The sequence below is a fragment of the Babylonia areolata genome, chromosome 4 (assembly GCF_041734735.1).
Source record: "Babylonia areolata isolate BAREFJ2019XMU chromosome 4, ASM4173473v1, whole genome shotgun sequence".
NCBI classification, from domain to species: domain Eukaryota; kingdom Metazoa; phylum Mollusca; class Gastropoda; order Neogastropoda; family Buccinidae; genus Babylonia; species Babylonia areolata.
The window spans coordinates 5,952,003-5,974,502 of NC_134879.1; the positions used below are offsets into that span (position 1 = coordinate 5,952,003).

A 22,500-nucleotide genomic window follows, 5' to 3' on the forward strand; every position below is an offset into this window, starting at 1 on the left:
ACACACACACACACACACACACACCGTCTAATAACGCTTATAGTGAATAGACGCTAATCTGAAGATCTCTCTCTCTCTCTCTCTCTCTCTCTCTCTCTCTCTGTCACACACACACACACACACACACACACACACACACACACACACACACACACACACACACACACACACACACAGGCTGTACCGATCGCTTCATCTTGACAAACTGCATGACAAATAGGCCTTGTCCTTCCTACTCAAATCTCCCCACCCCCCACCTACGACCCCCCCCCCCACCCCCCCCCCCTCCCCCTCCCCACACCCACACCATGATTCACACTCCTGTTGTGGCCACATCATGACATGATGTTCGGTATCGACTGGATGCCGTCTGCTGCACGTGCTTTCTCTTGTTGACGCTGTTTGGGTTTGTCTCTGCACAAGATTCAGTGCTATATAGATATCACTATTATTATCATTATTATTATTTTGTGGGTCTTTTTTGTTGGTTTTTTGTTTTGTTTTTAGGGGTGGTTGGGTGGGCGTGGGTGGGAGGGAGGGGAGAGGGGGTGGATCACCCGAGTTTTGTGGGCTTACGGGGGCTGGTCCATGTCTTCTTCGGGTTTTCCTTCCACACGTCACGTCGCCTGTGGGGAGCCGCACGTATGCACGCACACTGAAACAGGAACGTGACGAAGAGGAGTTATTGACATTGATTGGAAACAGCCAGGTTTTCATTGATATTGTCTGTCAACACACATGCACAACCCCTTTCCCGCCTTCCTGATATTATCTCCTCTGAGAGAGAGAGAGAGAGACCCAATGACGCTTTGACACTTTAATGTCATCGGCCATAAGGGGTCCTTATGGTATGGGTGAATGCGTCAACATGCTTTTACTGCATAACAAAACATTAGAGAGAGAGAGAGAGAAGCGAATGAAAATGGTTAAAAGCAAAAGCAAATATTGAAACTGAACAAAAATTTGAAGAAAAATGGTAGCCACCCCAACACATCATAACTCCCTCCATCCATCCAACAATGCAACAGATTCTAACACTGGGAGAGAGACAGACACACACAGAGGCAGAAACAGAGACAGAATGACAGACAGAAGATAGAGAGAACGAGAGAGAGAGAGAGAGAGAGAGAGCAGCAGTTAAACAGAGATGAGCGATAGTTTCTGACAGAGGGAAAATCCATGCATCCATCCTTATTCTTCCGGTCCAGCAGCAGGTGTCACCTTTTACTGGTCGCTGGATAAAACTGTGTCGAGAATAAGTCGGTCGCTTGAGACTTCATTCTAATTCCTCATCAGGGATAATCTTCACCTGTTATGGGAGTAATCCTGGTTGTGTTCATATTTACACAGTAGAATTAACTTTGCCGCCGGGACATGGTATATTGAAGACTTAAGTTTCCTTTTATACACCGGCTTCTTTCTTGACATTATAACTGTACTGGAGCTTTAAGGCATTGTGCTGTTCATGGAACGATGACTTCGTAATCACCGTGTTACTATATAAAGAGCCGATTAACAGTGCTTTTGACGAGTTCACCAACGCTGAGAGTATGTCTGATTAGTTCCAATATGGTGTAATCTCCCCCCCCCCCCCCCACCCGCCCCCCACCCCTCACCTCCGGAACAATGGCTGAAAGGACGCCTTTGTGCCGGCGATAGGGCCGTTTGGTGACAGATTACAAAGAGTTACGAGTTATTTACTGGGTTAACTCTTGGGGTGGGGGAAGTAACTCTTTGGGGTGGCACTCATGATGCCCACATCAATATCAATACCTCGTACAGCCCACGATCTCTCTTACCCATGCCTCCTCCTCCTCCTCCTCCTCCTCCTTCTCCACCACCTCCTCCTCCTTCTCCTTTCATAAAGATGTTTGATGAGAGTTTGTCCATGGCGGGCTGTCATACATCTCTTTACGGTCCCCCGGTTGGGGAAAAGAAGAAGAAGAAGAAGGAAAAAAAACAAAGCCAGACGGCCAGGACACAAAAGACAGGCTCACTCAGGCGTGGGTCCGTCGCTGAAAATTTCCTGGTGTGCTCGCATGGGTTGCAAAGCTTTTGTTCACTGCACCCCCACCCCATCCCTATCTCACCCCCCTCCCCCCTCCCCCAGGCCCCCCCCCCCCCCCCCCCTTCGTCCTCATCTCTTCACTCCTTCGCCCCCACAATCACTCACCCACTCTCCCCTTTCAATCATGCACCACCACCACCCTCTCTCTCTCTCTCTGTGTGTCTCTGTGGCCTTTCTGGGTGTCCTAGCTGTCAACCACCTCACACTGGCCTCCTCTCCATGTCGTCATTGCCTTCACTTGTTCTTGAAGGGGCGGACAGAAGGTTACCAGCTTGTCACGGCTGATATCAGTGTTTGGTTTGGTTTTTTGCCAAAATAAGACTTCGTTCGGGGAGTTTGCCTGAGGATTCTGTGAGTAGTACAGTGTGTGTGTGTGTGTGTGTGTGTGTGTGTGTGTGTGTGTGTGTGTGTGTGTGTGTATGTGTGTGTGTGTGTATGTGTGTGTGTTTGTGTGCGGTGTGTGTGTGTGTGTGGGGGGGGGGGGGTGGAGGGTGTGTACGTGTGGTGTGTGTGTGGGGAGGTGGGGTGCATGTGTGTGTGTGTATGTGTGTGTGTGTGTCTGTTTGTGTGTTTTTGTGTGTGTGTGGAGGGGGGCGGTGGTATGTGTGTGTGTGTGGTGTGTGTGTGTGTGTGTTTGTATGTGTGTGGTGTGTGTGTGTGTGTGTGTGTGTGTATTTGTGTGTGTGTGTGTGTGTGTGCGCGCGTGCGCGTGTGTGTGTGTGTGTCTGTGTGAAGACGGAATGTGCACTGTGAACTATTAACTTTTGAGGACGTGAAGACGTGCTTAATCAATCAGTGTGACTAGTTTTGCTTCTAGTGTTGCTGCTATGTCTGCCTGCAGATCGCTGGTACTTGAGATCTCTGGTCTGTCTGATCGCGTGCCTTGCTATCGTCATGTGATTGTGTTTGCCCTGTGGCGTGGCTTCGGGCACATTGGTCACGCACAGTTGTGATTGTGGTTGTGATTGTTGGCGCAGTCCATCAAATTCATTATTGTCTGTTCTGCCTTGTGTCGGTGGTCATACAGTCCTGACTTATGTATTGCTATGGCCCGCTCATGACCCACGTTACGTATGTATCGGATGACCATCGGTTTTTGTTTGGTTTTGACTGCTACAATTCAAACACTGTCTCTAAACTCAGTTTTATCTTTTCGTTGCAAACCGTGCAACAACCGCAGCTGCAGATTTAAAGATGCGTCAAACAGTACGGAATGATCCATGTACGAACAACTAAATAATTATACATGTACGCAAAAACTTTGGTCAGTGTGTGTGTGGCTGGGAACCTTCCAATATAGGTCAGCGTTGTGCCTGCATGCCCGATGGAGCCTTTCAGTCTGCTCTCCCTGTCTGTGCTTGTGGTCAGACAGAGCCCACACAGATAATTGATGATGATGATGATGATGATGATAATAATAGTGGATATTTATATTGCACACTATCCAGAAATCTGCTCAAGGTGCTTTACAAGAGCACTTATGCTTACATAACACATTACATTAATGTTAAACACACACTGACTAAACACACACACACACGCACGCACACACACACACACACACACACACTAAAACACACACACACACACACACACACACACACACACACACATTCTTATAAGTCTTCGTTCGGGGAAGTTTGCCTGATGATTCTGTGAGTAGTACAGTGTGTGTGTGTATGTGTGTGTGTGTGTGTGTGTGTGTGTGTGTGTATGTGTGTGTGTGTGTGTGTGTGTGTGTGTGTGTGTGTGAGGGGTGGATGTGTGTGTGTGAGAGAGAGAGTGTGTGTGTGGGGGGGGGGTGGAGGAGGTTGTAAGTGTGGGGACTCTGTGTGTGTGTGGGGGGGGCGGGGGGGTCTGTGGTGTGTGTGTGTGTATGCGTGTGTGTGTGTGTGTGTGGGGGTTCTGTGGTGTGTGTGTGTGTGTGTGTGTGTGTGTGTGTTTCGGTGCGGTCCCGTCCCGTGTTAGGCTGGGTGTCCATGTTTGTTTTGTTTTGTTTTTTGTTTCTGTGTTTGTGTACGACTCAAACATTGTCTCTAAAGTCCATAAAGTCTTAAATCCTTTCGTTGCAAAGCAACAACATCGGTTTCAATTTCAAAATGGCGTCAAAGCAAGCGGACTGATCATATATACCAGCAACTAATTACGTGTGTGGAAAAATTGACTTTACTGAACGTAATACAAACTCCTCCTTTTGGTGTCATATACTGTACCATGTCAAACTGATGCAAACTAGGCCTATGGTTTGCTCTGTTTGGCAGAGCAAACCAATAGGCCTAGTTTGCATCAGTTTGACATGGTAAGTATATTTAACACCAAACATGGAGTATAATACAAACTCCTCCTATTGCTATACTTTTATATTGAGGCGTTGTATTGAAATTGTGAACTCCGTTCAATCATGCTTTTTCATGTTGTTGGTATAGATGTCGATGATGATGATCATGATGATTACGCACTGTAGTATCTGGTTATGAGACACACGCACGCATGCCCCCCCCACCCCCACCCCACACACACACACTCCCTCCAACATACACACACACACACACACACACACACACACACACACACACACACACACACACACACACGGAGAGGTAGAGAGGGGACTATCCAAAACTGAGTGAGAAATCTTCGGATGAATGTTGTCCTTGTTTTTCAGTGAATTATATACTATGGTGCCATTTTCTGTTCTGACATCAAGTTGGAGAGGTCGACATTTGCGGTAAAAAAAAATAAAAAAATAAAAAATAAACTGTCTGAAAACGTTGGGTTTTTTGTTGTTTGTTTGTTTGTTTGTTTGTTTGTTTGTTGTCTTTTTTTCCACCCCAGCACTCAGGAATGATAAACATTGTGGAGAAACGGCTGGCGCTGTACTGTGGGGACGCGCTACACTGCTGTCTGTCTGTCTGTCTGTCTCTCGCGTAGAGAGAACATCGCCTGATTTCTCTACACAGATAAATGTGCCGTGAAGGAAAGGCGATAGGCTCAGACCGCAGGCTGACTGACCTTATGTGTCCACACACTGTCCCGGCTGACCTGTCTGACTCTTCAGTGGCAAAGCCCCCACCTCCTCACCCCCACCACCCCGGCCAGAGAGTGTTGCATGGAGGTGTGTTCAGCTAGCTGTCTGTCTGTCTGTTGGTCCTGTGGAAGCTTGGTTCTAGGTGGTGCCTGCCCTTTCTTTTTACCGGGAGGCGGGGTTTGGGGGGTTGGGGGGGGGGTGTAGGGGGGGAGAATTTGGGTGGAGATGGGGACAGGGAAGTCCAGAAACTCACAGAGAGGGAGAGAGAGAGAGAGAGAGAGAGAGATTAGTTATTTGGGAAGAGAGAAATGGTGAGAAATGTGTGTGTGTGTGTGTGTGTGTGTGTGTGTGAGAGAGAGAGAGAGAGAGAGAGAGAGAGAGAGATTTTAGTCATTTGGGAAGAGAGAAATGGTGAGAAATGTGTGTGAGAGAGAGAGAGAGAGAGAGATTTTAGTTATTTGGGAAGAGAGAAATGGTGAGAAATGTGTGTGTGTGTGTGTGAGAGAGAGAGAGAGAGAGAGAGAGAGAGAGAGAGTAACAGTTAGTATCCCTGTATCCGTATTAAAGCCCATTGTAGCTTCTATTATTTGGGTGCAGCTGGTGTCTTGTTCTGAACACGACTGGTACTGGATCAGTGACAGATCGTCAGATGATTGGAGTCCTTTGGGAAGGCAGAAATGGTGAGACGTGTGTGTGTGTGTGTGTGTGTGTGTGTGTGTGTGTTTGTTCGGATTGGCTAGTTTTATAGTCTCATTTTCCATGTTAAGATTTTCCAGACCCGTGTTGACCAGTCGATTTGGAGTGAGATAATGACAGCACTTCTCCACAAATACACACACTATTATAGATTGACTTTTCTTGGGTCAGATACGATCGCAAAGAAAGTGTGTGTGGTATCTGGAGGTAGCTCTTAAACTGTGGCATTTGGTATGGATGACAGTATTTAGTGGAATTAGATCTGGCATAACTATTACCATACCATTGTTTCAGACATTTTTAATTGGGTGGGGGGAGGGAGTGGGGGGCTTGGGGGGGGGGGGCTGTCTCTTTGCTTGGACATGATCTTGGGTTATATACTTCGCCTTAGTTTTGGATCGAATACAAACATCTGAGGAAGAACAAGCATCCGTGCAGCCTATCGTAAAAACTGTAAAAACAGTCTGCACCTATTTAGTATCACTTCCCAGTTGGACATGAATGACATTTTGACTCATTAAATCTTCAAGGAAGGTGCCTGTGTTATTCCCTTTACCATTATGCAATTATAGTATGCTATGGCCTAAGGCAGTCTTGCAAATTTGGTGCATGAAAATACTGTTTGTATCCCTGGATAAAGGTTTTAAAGTGTCAAATATTTTACAAGTCTACTTTATAGACAATATGAAACACTCTAGGCAGCTGAGTTGAAAACTTGTTTTTTTCGCAGCGTGGACAAATTTTCAATTTCAGTGCATGAAAATGTCGTTTTTGTACCTCGATAAAGGTTTTGAAGTGTCAAATATTTCACAGATACAAGTTTACTTCATAAACAATAATGAAACACTCTAGGCAGCAGAGTTGAAAACTTTTGCTTTTTTGTCGGGGTGGGCAAATTTTTCGCGTAAAACGACGTGACTGTAAAAATGTCTGAAGGAAACAATTATCAAAACACAAAAAATACGTGCATGGAAGTTTTGACACTTGCAGATAATGCCGCGCTGATTGAAGAGATTCGCATACCCTTTTGTGATGTTTATAAATTGATTCAAATTAAGTTTGTAGTATTTGCCCAGTCCAAAAGAAAATTGCATAAACTGGGCAGTTATGCAATCATGCAATCGATATTTTCCCTGTCAGCACAAAACTCCCACACAATCTGGACTATGGAGCTGTCAGAACTGGTGTGACGTGCAGGAGCAGAAAGTATAAATTTCTGTCAGAAGGAAATGGGTATGTTAACATTATCACACACACACACACACACACACACACACACACACACACACACACACGCACACGCGCGCGCGCGCGCGCACTCACACACACACACACATACACATACATAGATACACCTCTCCCGCGCGCACACACATTACACACATTATCTCCCCATTGGAAACAGAGTGTTAATATTTGCTTTTCGATATTGCATGTATGCTAAGAAACTCAATGGGGGAAAAAGTTGGCTTTTTTTTAATTATATACATCTCGATGCGCGTTGTCATCACGATTGGCTTTGAGTGTTGTTGGGTTGGTGGTGTATTGAAATGAAATGATGTTATTGCACAAGTCGTAGCCTCAACTCTTCTTGTTTGTGTGATGCTAAGGTAATGCCATTTTCTTGCCCCTCTCGTGCCATTGGAAAGATATGTTGTCTTTCCGTCTTTCCACCTCGTGCCGTTGTAAAGATACCTTGTCTTTCCGTCTTTCCGTCTCGTACTGTTTGTAAGATATCTTGTCTTTCCGTCTTGTGCTGTTGGTAAAGATGTCTTTCCGTCTCGTGCTGTTTGTGAAGATATGTTGTCTTTCCGTCTCGTGTTGTTTGTAAGATATGTTGTCTTTCCGTCTCGTGTTGTTTGTAAGATATGTTGTCTTTCCGTCTCGTGTTGTTTGTGAAGATATGTTGTCTTTCCGTCTCGAGCTGTTTGTGAAGATGTCTTTCCGTCTCGAGCTGTTTGTGAAGATGTCTTTCCGTCTCGAGCTGTTTGTGAAGATGTCTTTCCGTCTCGAGCTGTTTGTGAAGATGTCTTGTCTTTCCGTCTCGTGCTGTTTGTAAGATAAATATTGGAGTTGACACAGACAGACGTTCTTGTTCTCCCGTGGATACGGCACCTTGGAGAGTTGTTGATGCAGCCTGGGGCCATACTGATTGCAGCCCCTTACAGTGAGTTGTGTCGTCTCGAGGTGTGGGGGGAGGCGAGGGGGCGGGGGTGGGGGAGCGGCGTGGAGGTAAGGGGGGGGGGGGGGATCCCAGCCATGTCTTTGATCAGTGTAGGACGTCAGTGGACAAGGTCCTTGTGAGATGGGAAGTGAGGGGAGCAATTTATGACTTCTGTTCCTGTCCCGTCCTGCCTGCCTGTTTCATGGACGTTTCTTGTGTGTGTTATCACATTGTTGGCTGGGCGCTGGGAGTTGTGTCTTAGTCTCTCTGTCTCTCTCTTCTTCTCTCTCTCTCTGTCTCTGTCTCTCTCTCCTTCTTCTCTCTCTTTCTCTCTCTCTCTCTTCTCTCTCTCTCCTTCTTCTTCTTCTTCTTCTCTCTCTCTCTCTCTGTGTCTTTCTCTTTCCTTCTTCTTCTTCTTTTCTCTCTCTGTCTCTGTCTCTCTCTGTCTCTCTCTCTCTCTCTCTCTGTCTTTCTCTTTCTCTCTCTCTCTCTGTGTCTTTCTCTTTCTCATTCTTTTTCTTTCTATCTCAAACATATTATTTGCCCCGTCTTCTTCTTTGCTACTTTCCTTTCCCTTGTTACTCCTTTTTACAAAGCCAGGTGAACAGATTATTTGTGGTTATATTTATTTCTTCTCTCTCTCTCTCTCTCTCTCTCTCTCTCTCTCTCTCTCTATATATATATATATATATATATATATATATATATATATATATGTCTCTGTGTCCCTGTCTCTCTTCATTCGCGTATCGCATGGTGCTGCAAAACACTTCGCTTCGATTGACTTGGGTCAATTTTTATACTGATATCACGACTGCGATCTTTGCCTAAAAAAAAACATTAAATAAAAAAAAATTCCTTCAATCTGTTGTCGATTATAGCTTCGTTTTTTTCAATGGAAATCATCGGTTCTTTCCCACCGAAACATTTTTTAGCGTGCTTGCTAAGCCATGCCCTGTACCGATATCACAAGATATGCCTATGGCGAGAAACGGGACCTTTCACCATGCCGTATTTCGACACCTGTAAAAGGGATTGGGAGGGGTGTGGGGGAGGATATGTTGGTGGAGAGGGGGAGATGGGGGTGGGGGAACGTTTCTCTGCACCTTTTTATTTACCCGTGTAACAGCTGCGGAAGAGCATTAAGCAGCAGTGGCTGGAAGTTGTGTGCCATTATTGTCTGCGTTTTAACAAGCAGTGGCTGGAAGTTGTGTGCCATTATTGTCTGCTTTTTAACAAGCAGTGGCTGGAAGTTGTGTGCCATTATTGTCTGCTTTTTAACAAGCAGTGGCTGGAAGCTGTGTGCCATTATTGTCTGCTTTTTAACAAGCAGTGGCTGGAAGTTGTGTGCCATTATTGTCTGCGTTTTAACAAGCAGTGGCTGGAAGTTGTGTGCCACTATTGTCTGCGTTTTAACAAGCAGTGGCTGGAAGTTGTGTGCCACTATTGTCTGCGTTTTAACAAGCAGTGGCTGGAAGTTGTGTGCCATTATTGTCTGCTTTTTAACAAGCAGTGGCTGGAAGTTGTGTGCCATTATTGTCTGCGTTTTAACAAGCAGTGGCTGGAAGTTGTGTGCCATTATTGTCTGCTTTTTAACAAGCAGTGGCTGGAAGTTGTGTGCCATTATTGTCTGCTTTTTAACAAGCAGTGGCTGGAAGTTGTGTGCCATTATTGTCTGCTTTTTAACAAGCAGTGGCTGGAAGTTGTGTGCCATTATTGTCTGCGTTTTAACAAGCAGTGGCTGGAAGTTGTGTGCCATTATTGTCTGCGTTTTAACAAGCAGTGGCTGGAAGTTGTGTGCCATTATTGTCTGCGTTTTAACAAGCAGTGGCTGGAAGTTGTGTGCCATTATTGTCTGCGTTTTAACAAGCAGTGGCTGGAAGTTGTGTGCCATTATTGTCTGCGTTTTAACAAGCAGTGGCTGGAAGTTGTGTGCCATTATTGTCTGCTTTTTAACAAGCAGTGGCTGGAAGTTGTGTGCCATTATTGTCTGCTTTTTAACAAGCAGTGGCTGGAAGTTGTGTGCCACTATTGTCTGCGTTTTAACAAGCAGTGGCTGGAAGTTGTGTGCCATTATTGTCTGCTTTTTAACAAGCAGTGGCTGGACGTTGTGTGCCATTATTGTCTGCTTTTTAAGAATCAAAAGTAACTGTTTTTCTTCATTGTTCATTGATTTGAAATAAGTTGTTTTTACGAAAAACATATTATTGAGGAAAGAATAGAGTACAAACTCTCTCTCCTGTGCTACAAATTCATGAATGATGATATGGTTCCTTCTTACTTTTCTGAGCTTTCTGCATTACTACTGTTCATCTCGTCGCCAGCTCCGGTCATCAGGTGAAGACCATCTCCAATTTTTTTTTAGCCCCCTCCAACAGAAGCAGTCCACATGGAAAACGCATTTTCTCTGTCCACGCTTCCTGCTTGTACTCCCGTTTCCTGGCCGCCATGCTGTTTCTTGCCCTTCTTTCAAAACCTCTTTGAAAACTCGTTTTATTTCCAGCCATTCTGATCAGTAAGCAACTTCTAGTTTTCACTTTTATGTTTTGTTTTTAATTCTCACTTGTATTATTGTTACAATTTTTTCAAACGCGCGCATGTTCAAAAACTTTGAGTGGCTAGGGGGTGCTTGCGCGGGTATGTGTGTGTGTGTGAGTGTGTGTGTGTGTGTGTCTACATTTTGTGTGGAGTGGGTGTGGGTTTGTGGACTGGAGTTGGAGCGGGAGGACGTGTGTAAAGGTGCATTGCGTGTGTTTGTTTGTTGTTGTTGGTTGTTGATTTGTTTTTGTTTTTTTTGGTTTTTTGTTTGTTTGTTTTTGTTATGTTTGTTTTTTGTTGTTGTTTTTTTGTTGTTGTTGTTTTTTTGGGGGGTGGGTTTGGTAGTCATACGTCATTGTAGTTTTCGTTGTAAAAGGGCTTTTGTATCATTAGACTGGGCGTACCAAATGTCCTTTTATTATTATTATTGTTGTTGTTGTTGTTACTAGGAGTTAAGGGTCGAAACACTTGACTGAGGGGGTCTTCTTCTCTGAAGGCCTTGTACTGTCCAGCTCTCCCTAGAGTTTCTTATCACTTATTATTATTATTATTGTTGTTGTTACCATCATCATCATTATTATTATTATATTATTATTAATATTATTATTATTATTATTATTATTATTATTATTATTATTATCAATGCTAGCACCTTCCACTTTCCCTTGTCTCTGATAATATCCAGAAGTCTCCATCAGCGCTTATTGGGACCTGTCGTTGATCCTGGCAATAAAGCACTACATCATCAAATCATGGGGGATCGGCCTTAACAGACTGTTGATTAAACTGACCAGCCAGCATCCTTCTTATTGATAATGCACAGGAGATAATGACAAGACCTGGGTGGCAATGGGTTTTTTCCTGCTGAGTAATAAGGACTTTGGGTGGCACGCTTTGTGGGAGGAAACTTCTGAAATGTCGTCTTTTGCCTGGGGGGAGGTGGGTTGGAAGGGGGGAGTGGGGGGGGGGGGAAGAAGTGTGGAGACTGGCATCCACTGATGTCTGTCAGTCAGTACCGGTGAACTTTCAGAAAGGCCGTCTTGACCATGCTAACGAGAGAGTGTGTCTCTTTAGTGGGCGGCAAGATATCTGTCTCATTCCGCGTCGTCTGTGTGTGTGTGTGTGTGTGTGTGTGTGTGTGTGTGTGTGTGTGCGTGCGTGCGTGCGTGTGTGTGTGTGTGTTATTGTTGTTGTTGTTTTGTTGCATGCTGGAATACTTTCCTTTTAAAACAGAGAAAATACCACACTTGCAACGTTAGTGTTTCTCTGCTCTATGCAGATGCCAACAACATTAGACGTTAAGTGTGAATAATGTGCACGAGCTTTCAAAGAAACGCTCGCGTGTGTTTGCGATTGGCTCTTCTTGTTTTTGGTGGGGGTTTTTTGTTGTTGTTTCGTTGTCAGATCAGTTCTTTGTATAGCATACACAGTTGAAACTCCACAAGGAAATCGTTTGTATGTTTGCAACTGGCTGTCGTAAATATAAGTTTGTGAAAGAATAAAAAGAAAGGATGGAGGCCCCACAAAAAAAAGAAAAAAAAAGAAAAAAAGGAGAAAAAAAGAAAAGAAAAAAGTGGGGAAAAAAGGTCGGAGGCCCCACTAAAAAAAACACCCAAAACATTAAAAAAAAACTGACTGTCGTTAATGATGTTTTTTTGTTGTTGTTGCTGTTTATTTCTTTTATATCTATCCATCTATCTATCTATCTATCTGTCTATCTATCTATCTGTCTGTCTGTCTGTCTATCTGTACACTTCTTTATATAGCATGCACACTTAAAAAGCACAAGGAAACTTTTGTATGTTTGCAACTGGCTCTTTTAAGTGGTTTTGTTGTTGTTGTTGTTGTTTTTAATGAGATTTTTTTTATTCTGTTATTTAGATAGCATACTTACTCTGAACACACAACGAAACCCAAACAAGTGAATCCGCCCCCCTCCCCGCTCCCCCCTCCAAGAAAAAAAGACCACAAACAAAAAAACAACAACAAAAACCTCTTTAAATAGCCCACAGACTTTCATCACACGCAACGAAACCCCACACACGTGTATCGGGTCATACAGCAACCACCCTCTTTATGTAGGGCACAGACTACAGTTGATCAGAAATCCGTACAAGTCAATCGTCAACAACAACAACAAAAAAAAGGGGGGGGGGTGTCTTTAAATAGCCTACAAACTTTAATCACATGCAGCGAAACCCACACAAGTGAATCGTCAAAAAGAAAACCCATAAAACAAACAAAAACAAACAACAACAAACACACACACACACACACACACACACACACACACACACACACACACACACACACACACACACACATTTTATACAGCATATAGACTTTAATCACACACAACGAACCCACACAAGTGAATCGTCAAAACACACACTCACACACACACACACACACACACACACACACACACACACACACACAAACAAACAAACAAAAAACAAAACAAAAACCCCTCTGTATACAGCAAGTAGACTTTAATCACACACAACGAAACCCACACAAGTGAATTGTCCATGAAATAACTCTTTATGTTATACAGCATACAGACTTTAATCACGCAATGAAACCCGCACAAATGAATCCTGTATTTTAAAAAAATTTTAAAAAAGAGAGAGAGAAAACTTAAATTAAAGAAACACCCTCTTTATATGGCAAATACACTTAACTAACCACACGCAACACAACCCACACAACAAGTGAACCATTGAAAAAATAAAAATAAAAATAAAAAACTTCCGCTCCCACCCCCTCTCCATGTTCCACAGACCCCGCAGCACACACCGAACCAGCAGCAGCAGCAACTGGCGGCGCGGCGGTGGGCCACGGACGTAGCTTGGAGGAGGAGGGAGGAGAGGGAGAGGAGGGAGCGGCCTTGACCCCAGCCAAGCAGGTGCACGTGGCCGTGGTGCCCAGACCCCTGGACGTGACCGCAGACTCCATCAACACCACCACCACCACCTGGGAGGACTCCGTGACCCCCAGGCCGGCCAGCGACCCCGTCACCCCCAGACCTCTCCAGGAGGGGCACCTGCAAGAAGCGGAGGAGGAAGAGGAGGGAGCAATGGAGGGGGCGGATGCCAGTGTGGCGGAGGTGAAGGTAGGACTGGACAAGACAAGACAGGACAGGACAAGAAACTCCATGGGGGGGTGTTAAAATGCCACAAGGCAAGACAAGACGTGTTTATGTCATGAAACTACGTGAGGGTATATTAAAATGTTAGAACGACAAGGCAAGATAAGACACTTATTTCAGGAAACCTCATGGGGTATACCAAAATGTTATTAATATATAGCAAGGCAAGACTTGTTTATTTTTAAATAACCCGTGGGGTATATTAAAATGTCACAATGACAAGACGTGTTTGTTTCATAAAAACCCGTGGGGTATATTAAAATGTTAGGATGACAAGACAAGACAAGACGTGCTTATTTTAAGAAACCATGTGGGAGGTTATTAGGATATTAGAAAGACAAGTCAAGACGTTTATTTCAGGTAACCCCGTGGAGGTATATTAAAATGTCATTGTGGTAAGGCAAGACAAGACGTGTTTATTTCAGGAAAGACCCATGTAGGTATGTTGATATGTTACTATGACAAGGCAGGACAAAATAATACGTGTTTGTTTCATGAAACCTAGTGGGGGAATGTTACAAAGACAAGGCAAGACGAGACGTGTTTATTTTAGAAAACCGGTGACACGCCACAATTCACTGCAAAAGACAGTTCTACAGGGAACGCTAGAGGGTGGTAGGCGAAGAGGGAGGCAAGCCAAATGCTGGATGGACAACATCAAGGAATGGACCAATATGGATAGCGCTACGCTGATACGACAGGCAGAAGATAGAACCGGATGGCGTCGTCTGACTACGGAATCGTCCCTCATGTCTCCTCTACGCCCATCCCGGGCAGGAGAATGAATGGAATGGAAATGGAGGGGGGGAAGGCAGTGCGTGGGAGGGGGGGGGGGGCGGGCGGGAGGGAGGGGGGTATGTTGAAATGTCACAATGACAAGGCAAGACAAGACGTGTTTATCTCAGGAAACCTATGGAGGTATACAAAAATGTGACAAAGACAAGGCAAGATAAGACGTGTTTATTTCAGAAAACCCTGTAGGTTATATAAAAATGTTACAAAGAGAAATCAGTACGTGTTTATTCTAGGAAACTCCGTTGGGGTACAGGAAAAAAAGTTACACAGTTCATTGTTTCTGTTGTCAAGCATTGAATGAGCCTAAGAAACATTAAGACAAAAACATACTTTGAATTGAACTGTAACCGATACAAGGTATAAGACGCATTTGGCATTTGACATTGTGCTTGTGAAGAGGGTGGGTGAGTGGGTGTGTTGAGGAGGACGGGATGGGGGGGGGGGCGGGGGGGTTGATGGGGTTGAGGGTGTGAGTGATGAGGTTGGAAGGGTTGTCATAAGGAACTGTATTGACGGAAGGGTTGTCATAAGGAACTGTATTGACGGAAGGGTTGTCATAAGGAACTGTATTGACGGAAGGGTTGTCATAAGGAACTGTACTGACGGAAGGGTTGTTATTAGGAACTGTACTGACGGAAGGGTTGTCATAAGGAACTGTATTGACGGAAGGGTTGTTATTAGTCATAAGGAACTGTATTGACGGAAGGGTTGTTATTAGGAACTGTACTGACGGAAGGGTTGTTATTAGGAACTGTATTGACGGAAGGGTTGTCATAAGGAACTGTACTGACGGAAGGGTTGTCATAAGGAACTGTATTGACGGAAGGGTTGTCATAAGGAACTGTATTGACGGAAGGGTTGTCATAAGGAACTGTACTGACGGAAGGGTTGTTATTAGGAACTGTACTGACGGAAGGGTTGTCATAAGGAACTGTATTGACGGAAGGGTTGTCATAAGGAACTGTATTGACGGAAGGGTTGTTATTAGGAACTGTATTGACGGAAGGGTTGTCATAAGGAACTGTACTGACGGAAGGGTTGTCATAAGGAACTGTATTGACGGAAGGGTTGTCATAAGGAACTGTACTGACGGAAGGGTTGTCATAAGGAACTGTACTGACGGAAGGGTTGTTATTAGGAACTGTACTGACGGAAGGGTTGTCATAAGGAACTGTATTGACGGAAGGGTTGTTATTAGGAACTGTATTGACGGAAGGGTTGTCATAAGGAACTGTATTGACGGAAGGGTTGTCATAAGGAACTGTATTAACGGAAGGGTTGTTATTAGGAACTTTACTGACGGAAGGGTTGTCATAAGGAACTGTACTGACGGAAGGGTTGTCATAAGGAACTGTATTGACGGAAGGGTTGTCATAAGGAACTGTACTGACGGAAGGGTTGTCATAAGGAACTGTACTGACGGAAGGGTTGTCATAAGGAACTATATTGACGGAAGGGTTGTCATAAGGAACTGTACTGACGGAAGGGTTGTTATAAGGAACTGTACTGACGGAAGGGTTGTCATAAGGAACTGTATTGACGGAAGGGTTGTTATTAGGAACTGTACTGACGGAAGGGTTGTCATAAGGAACTGTATTGACGGAAGGGTTGTCATAAGGAACTGTATTGACGGAAGGGTTGTTATTAGGAACTGTATTGACGGAAGGGTTGTCATAAGGAACTGTATTGACGGAAGGGTTGTTATTAGGAACTGTATTGACGGAAGGGTTGTCATAAGGAACTGTATTGACGTCCACAGCTGTTTGCGCTGTGTGAGGAAAGACTGAAACGTTGGGTGTCGCAAGTGACAATGCCTTTTCCTGCTCTTGTGTGTGTGTGTGTGTGTTTGTGTGGGTGTGTGCGCGCCTGCGTATGTGTGCGCGTTTGTGTGTATATATATAATTATATATATGTGTGTGTCCCTCTATGCTTCCCCTTTTCCTCCCTCCATTTTTTCTTCATCCTTTTTTTTTTTTTTTTTCATTTTCATTTTCATGCTCTGAATTCGCCAAAAATAACTTTGTAATCGCATGTAATAGTGACGGTGCCTTTTCATCATCACCATCATCATCTCTCTGTGTGTGTGTGTGTGTGTGTGTGTGTGTGTGTGTGTGATAGATAAATAGAGAGAGAGAGGGAGAGAGAGATAATATATGTGTGTGCATGTCTGATTGATAGTGTGTGCATGTTTGATTGTGTCTCTGTGTGCGTGCGCCCGTATTCTAATTTCCCTTGCTAGTGACGTCATTGCCACTGGCCCCTTCCCTCCGCCCCACTCTCCCTCTCCCCCCATGTGCAGTTGTCTGAGGACGCAGACGAGGTGTGTGTGTCTGTGTGTGTGTGTAGCCTCTGTGTGTGTGTGTGTGTGTGTGTGTGTGTGTGTGTGTGTGTGAGTGAGTGAGTGTGAGTGTGTGTGTGTATGTGTTATGTCCTCCTTCCTATCCTTACCACCCCTCAACACCCCCCATCCCTTTCTCCTCCCCCCCACCCCCGTTCCTCTTCCTTACTCATAGGCACACCCCTTCCCCCACCCCCACCCTCCATCTCTGTGGAGGTGTTTGAGGACAGGTGGGCCCCATGGTGAGCACGACAGAAGACGTGTGTGCATGTTGTTAACTTTCCATTATTCATGGCTTCATTCCCACAAGGTCCTCTACAAAAATCCTTCCCCCAACCTCCCACCCCACTCACTCCAACTTCTGCAGGCCCTGCCCCAGGTGTTTGAGGATGGCGAGGGGGACATCATGAGCACGACAGAGAACGTGTTTGTTGTGTTACTATCCCTTATCCATGTCATCATTCCTTCAAGATCCTTAAACCCTTCCCCCACCACCCACCCCGCTCTCTCTAACCTCTCCAGGTTTTGAGGACGGTGAGCGCGACAGTGAACGTGTGTATGTGTGCATGTTTTTAACTTTCCCTTCCCCCTACCTTCCCACCCTACTCTTTAACTTCTCCTCCCTCTCCATCCCCTGCCCAGGTGTTTGAGGATGGCGAGGGGGCCCTGCTGAGCGTGATAGAGAACGTGTGTTTGTGTGCATGTTGTTAACTTCCTCTTATGCGCTGGCATCGTTCCCACAAGGTCCTTAAAATCCTCCCCCCACCCACCACTCACCCCACTCTCTTCAACCTTTCCGCCCTCCATGACTCTCCAACTAGGAGGCAAAATTACACTGGCTCTTAGTGCTGCAGTCGGGGGGGGGGGGGGGTTGGGGGATGGGGGGCAGGGGGGGGGGGGGTAGTTGGCCTTTGGGAACCATCCCAAAACCGACCGTCCTAAAACTTTCTTAGAAGCCAAAAGAGTGGGGATGTAACTTGGGACAAGACACTCTCCACAGAAATAAAATTCTTGCACCAAATAGTCGGGACAGCCTCCTCTGCTAATCTGATGACCGGTCATAGTCGTATATCATAAAACTCACGGGCACATCCCTCCCCCCCCCTCATCCCTCAACTCTCTCTGCCCCAGGTGAGGCGTCCATGGTGATCTCAACAGAAGACGTGTGCATGCTGTTAACTTTCCTTTATCCATTTCCATCATTCCTACAGGGTCCTCTATACCCTTCCCCTCCAGCCCCACTGTCTCCAACCTCTCCACCCAGGTGGTTTAGGATGGTGATGGTGGCATGGTTATAGCACGACAGAGGACGTGTCCATGTTGTTAACTCTCCTTTACTCATGGACAGCCCCACCCCACCCCACCCCCACCTCCACCCCTCTTATCAGTCGAGGCGTTGAGGAATGTTACGGGGACATGTTGAGCACGACAGATAACTTGTGTTGTCTTCAGTTTAACGTCTTTCCACTTGAAGTGATATTAGACGAAAAAAACAAAACAAAACAAAAACAAACGTGGGGGTAGGGGCTGTGAGAGGGGGGGGGGATAAAAGTGTGTGTATGTGTGGAGGGTGAATAGGGAGAGACAACGCTAGGAAAAATGGAAACGTTATAAACGCCAACATCAAACAAATATAACATCTATAACAAATGTCCTATAGGACTATGCAGCAAACCTTCTGCAATAACAAATAACATATTGGAATTGTTAATAACACATTCAAAAGAACTTTTGGTGAAGTCTGGCAAAAAACATTTTAGATTCTGACATTCGAATATTACATGGTTGCTAGAAATATGTTCTCCACATATGCATCTGACATCTTTGCTGAACTTTGTTACAAAAGCGTTCAGTTTTATCCTGTTTGATAATGTATGAATCTGCCTTAATCTTATTGAATTACTGTATGTATTTGACTGATTGATAGTTCCCGGTTGTTGAACATTAATTACACTATGGTTTAAAGCTTTGCCGTTTTCCTGGTATAATTCTCTGACTTTGTTCCACGATGTTTTTTCTAGTATTCGATAACCCTCTTGTACAGACAGAGGCACATAAAGTTCTATGGTTCCCTGTTCGTTCTTTGCACCTTTTCTTGCAGCCCTGTCAGCCCATTCATTGTAGAGAATACCAAGATGTGAAGGAACCCAGAAAAACGTAATATGTGTTCCTTTCAAGCTTAAAAGATGTAAAATGTGGCTGATTTCTAGTATGATTTTAGATTTGTTCTTACAATTTGGTGAGTTTAAAGCACATAATACAGATTTGGAATCAACGCAAAACAAGACTTGTAGAAGGCAAATTGGAAGATCAAGAATATGATTTAGAGCCATAAGAACAGCAATAAGTTCAGCAGTGAATATTGAACGATTTTTACCAATATAGTATGATCTTTCCGTTTTCAGTTCTGGTATAACGAAAGCTGAACCTGCTTGGCCATTGTCTAATAGTGAGATAACTTGTGTGTGTGTGTGTGTGTGTGTGTGTGTGTGTGCCCCACTCTCACCAACCTCTTCCAACATCTCCATCCTCTGTGGATCGTAGGACGTGTGTATGTGTGCATGTTGTTAATTAACTTTCCCTACCGCTACCTCCCGCCCCACTGTGTCCACTGTGTCCACTGTCTGCACCCTGTGCCCCAGGTGTTTGAGGACGGTGAGGGGTCCATGGTCAGCACGACAGAGGACGAGCGGCCCCGGCCCAAGCTGACGGCCTCCAACAGCGGCGCGGACATCATGTTGGGCCTGGAGACGGACGAGGGGCAGAGCGCTGAGGTGGAGATCGACACGGCGGACCAGGAAGAGCTGATGCCTGAAGGTGTGTGGCTGTGTGTAGGGGGGTGGATTCGGGGTGATGTTGATGTGGGTGAGGTGAGTGAGTGTGTGGGTGTGGGGGGAAGGTAGGGAAGATGGGTGGGTGTTAGTGTGTGTGCATGTGTGTGTGTTCCGGGATGGGGTTGTGTGTGTGTGTGTGTGTGTGCGCGTGTGCGTGTGTGTGTGTGTGTGTGTGTGTGCGCGCGCGCGTCCGTGTGTGTAAGGGTGGAGGGGTGGAAGGATCTATGTGCGTATTTGTTGGGTGTGGGGTGTGTGTGTGTGCGCGCGCGTGTGTGTGCGTGCGTGTGTGTGCGTGCGTGCGTGCGCGCGCGTGTGTGTGCGTGCGTGTGTGTGCGTGCATGCGTGCGCGCACGGGTATGTGTGCGTGCGTGTGTGCGCGTGCATGTGTGTGTGCGTGTGTGTGTGTATGTGCGCGTGCGCGCGCGTGTGTGTGTGTGTGCGTGCATGTGTGCGCGCGCGTGTGTGTGTGTGCGTGCGTGCGCGCGTGTGTGTGTGCGCGTGCGTGTGTGAGCGCGCGTGTGTGTGTGCGTGTGTGCATGTGCGCGCGTGCGTGTGTGTGTGTGTGTGCGTGCGTGCGTGCGCGCGCGTGCGTGTGTGCGCGCGCGTGTGTGTATGTGTGTATGTATCGTCACATCCAAGACACAAGCACCCATATCATACTGGCTAAGCTCTTATTTCGCGAGACTTTCACCCGTCCGCTGTTTGAAACTTGATCTGTACGGTTATACCTTTCCTGGGCAGGGTTTGCACCACCGGGCTACTAGAAGTGCCACTTAACACGCCAGTAACTTAATAATGGGCTGACGTATGACGCACGAACTACTGATCTAAAAAAAAAAAGAGATATTTTTAGATTACTGCGCATGAACCTCTCGCCTGTGTTAACCCTTGATTGCTTCTGACCAGTGATTTCTCGTCTCTGAAGGGGGTGTTACCTTATTGAGATAAGATTGACTTATACAGGTCAGGTTTGTCAGTTTTCTCTCTTTCTTTTGGACTTTTTTCCTCTTGGGTTTGCATAGTAATCTCGTTTCATACACGCACACAAAAAAGCACACCAAAATAAACACACACACACACACACACGCACACACGCACACACACACACACACACACACACACACACACACACTCGACTGTTGGCCGCCGTTCTTTCCCTGTCTCTGGACCTTGCAATTGGAATGAACTTCATCTTTCGCGTCGTCAAGTTTCCACACTCAGCTTTTTCAAGTTTGGCCTTAAAACCCACCTCTTCCCAAAGTAGCCTCCCTTTCCTGCCTCTTCCTTGTTTTTAGGTTGTCCAGTTTTAGAGTCATACATGCGTGTGAATGACTGGTGTGAAAGCGCTTTGATTTGTCACTGCACAAGATTCAGCGCTATATAAATACCATTATTATTAAATTTAAAAAAAAAACTGCCGGGAAAATAGGTTCCTGAATATAGGATGCTGAAATCGGACTTTACCGGTTTGCATTACTTTTTTTAAAAATATTTTTCTTTTGGCAAAATCAACTAGGCTACACCACTTTAAATTAAAGCACACAAAACAGTAGAAACTGCACTTCAAAAACCACAGTCACACTGACCCCATTTTAACCAAGGTTCAGCAGGCAAAGGGTTAAAGTTGAGTATCAGACCAGAACCACATTCATTTTTACGTGTGAAATGCACCGAAGACCGCACGGTACGATCCTACCTACCTACCACACGACCGTAGTTTGTCACTTTTTTTCCTTTTATGTTAACAACCTACCTTCAAGTTGGTCACTTCTTTTTTATGTCACCTTCCTTCAAGTTGGTCACATCTTTTTTATGTCACCTACCTTCAAGTTGGTCACTTCTTTTTTATGTCACCTTCCTTCAAGTTGGTCACATCTTTTTTATGTCACCTACCTTCAAGTTGGTCACTTCTTTTTTATGTCACCTACCTTCAAGTTGGTAACTTCTTTTTTATGTTACCTACCTTCAAGTTGGTCACTTCTTTTTTTATGTCACCTACCTTCAAGTTGGTCACTTCCTTTTTATGTCACCTACCTTCAAGTTGGTCACTTCTTTTTTATGTCACCTTCCTTCAAGTTGGTCACTTCTTTTTTATGTCACCTACCTTCAAGTTGGTCACTTCTTTTTTATGTCACCTTCAAGTTGGTCACTTCTTTTTTATGCCACCTACCTTCAAGTTGGTCACTTCTTTTTTATGTCACCTACCTTCAAGTTGGTCACTTCTTTTCTATGTTACCTTCCTTCAAGTTGGTCACTTCTTTTCTATGTCACCTACCTTCAAGTTGGTCACTTCTTTTCTATGCCACCTACCTTCAAGTTGGTCACTTCTTTTTTTATGTCACCTTCCTTCAAGTTGGTCACGTCTTTTTTTATGTCACCTACCTTCAAGTTGGTCACTTCTTTTTTTTATGTTACCTTCAAGTTGGTCACTTCTTTTTATGTTACCTTCAAGTTGGTCACTTCTTTTTAATGTCACCTTCAAATTGGTCACTTCTTTTTATGTTACCTTCAAGTTGGTCACTTCTTTTTTTATGTTACCTTCAAGTTGGTCACTTCTTTTTATGTTACCTTCAAGTTGGTCACTTCTTTTTATGTTACCTTCAAGTTGGTCACTTCTTTTTTATGTCACCTTCAAGTTGGTCACTTCTTTTTATGTCACCTTCAAGTTGGTCACTTCTTTTTTATGTCACCTACCTTCAAGTTGGTCACTTCCTTTTTATGTCACCTACCTTCAAGTTGGTCACTTCTTTTCTATGTCACCTACCTTCAAGTTGGTCACTTCTTTTTTATGTCACCTACCTTCAAGTTGGTCACTTCTTTTTTATGTCACCTACCTTCAAGTTGGTCACTTCTTTTTTATGTTACCTTCAAGTTGGTCACTTCTTTTT

General features: G+C 44.9%; 1 protein-coding gene across 1 annotated transcript in view; it reads left to right on the plus strand.

Annotated features, from left to right (window-relative positions):
- LOC143280802 (uncharacterized) overlaps positions 1–22,500 on the plus strand; it is a 399,670-nt gene that overhangs the window by 363,146 nt on the left and 14,024 nt on the right. Inside the window, exons 11-12 of the mRNA XM_076585488.1 lie at positions 13,278–13,609; positions 19,421–19,595. Coding sequence (XP_076441603.1) covers positions 13,278–13,609; positions 19,421–19,595 — 507 coding nt within the window. The remainder of the gene's footprint in view (positions 1–13,277; positions 13,610–19,420; positions 19,596–22,500) is intronic.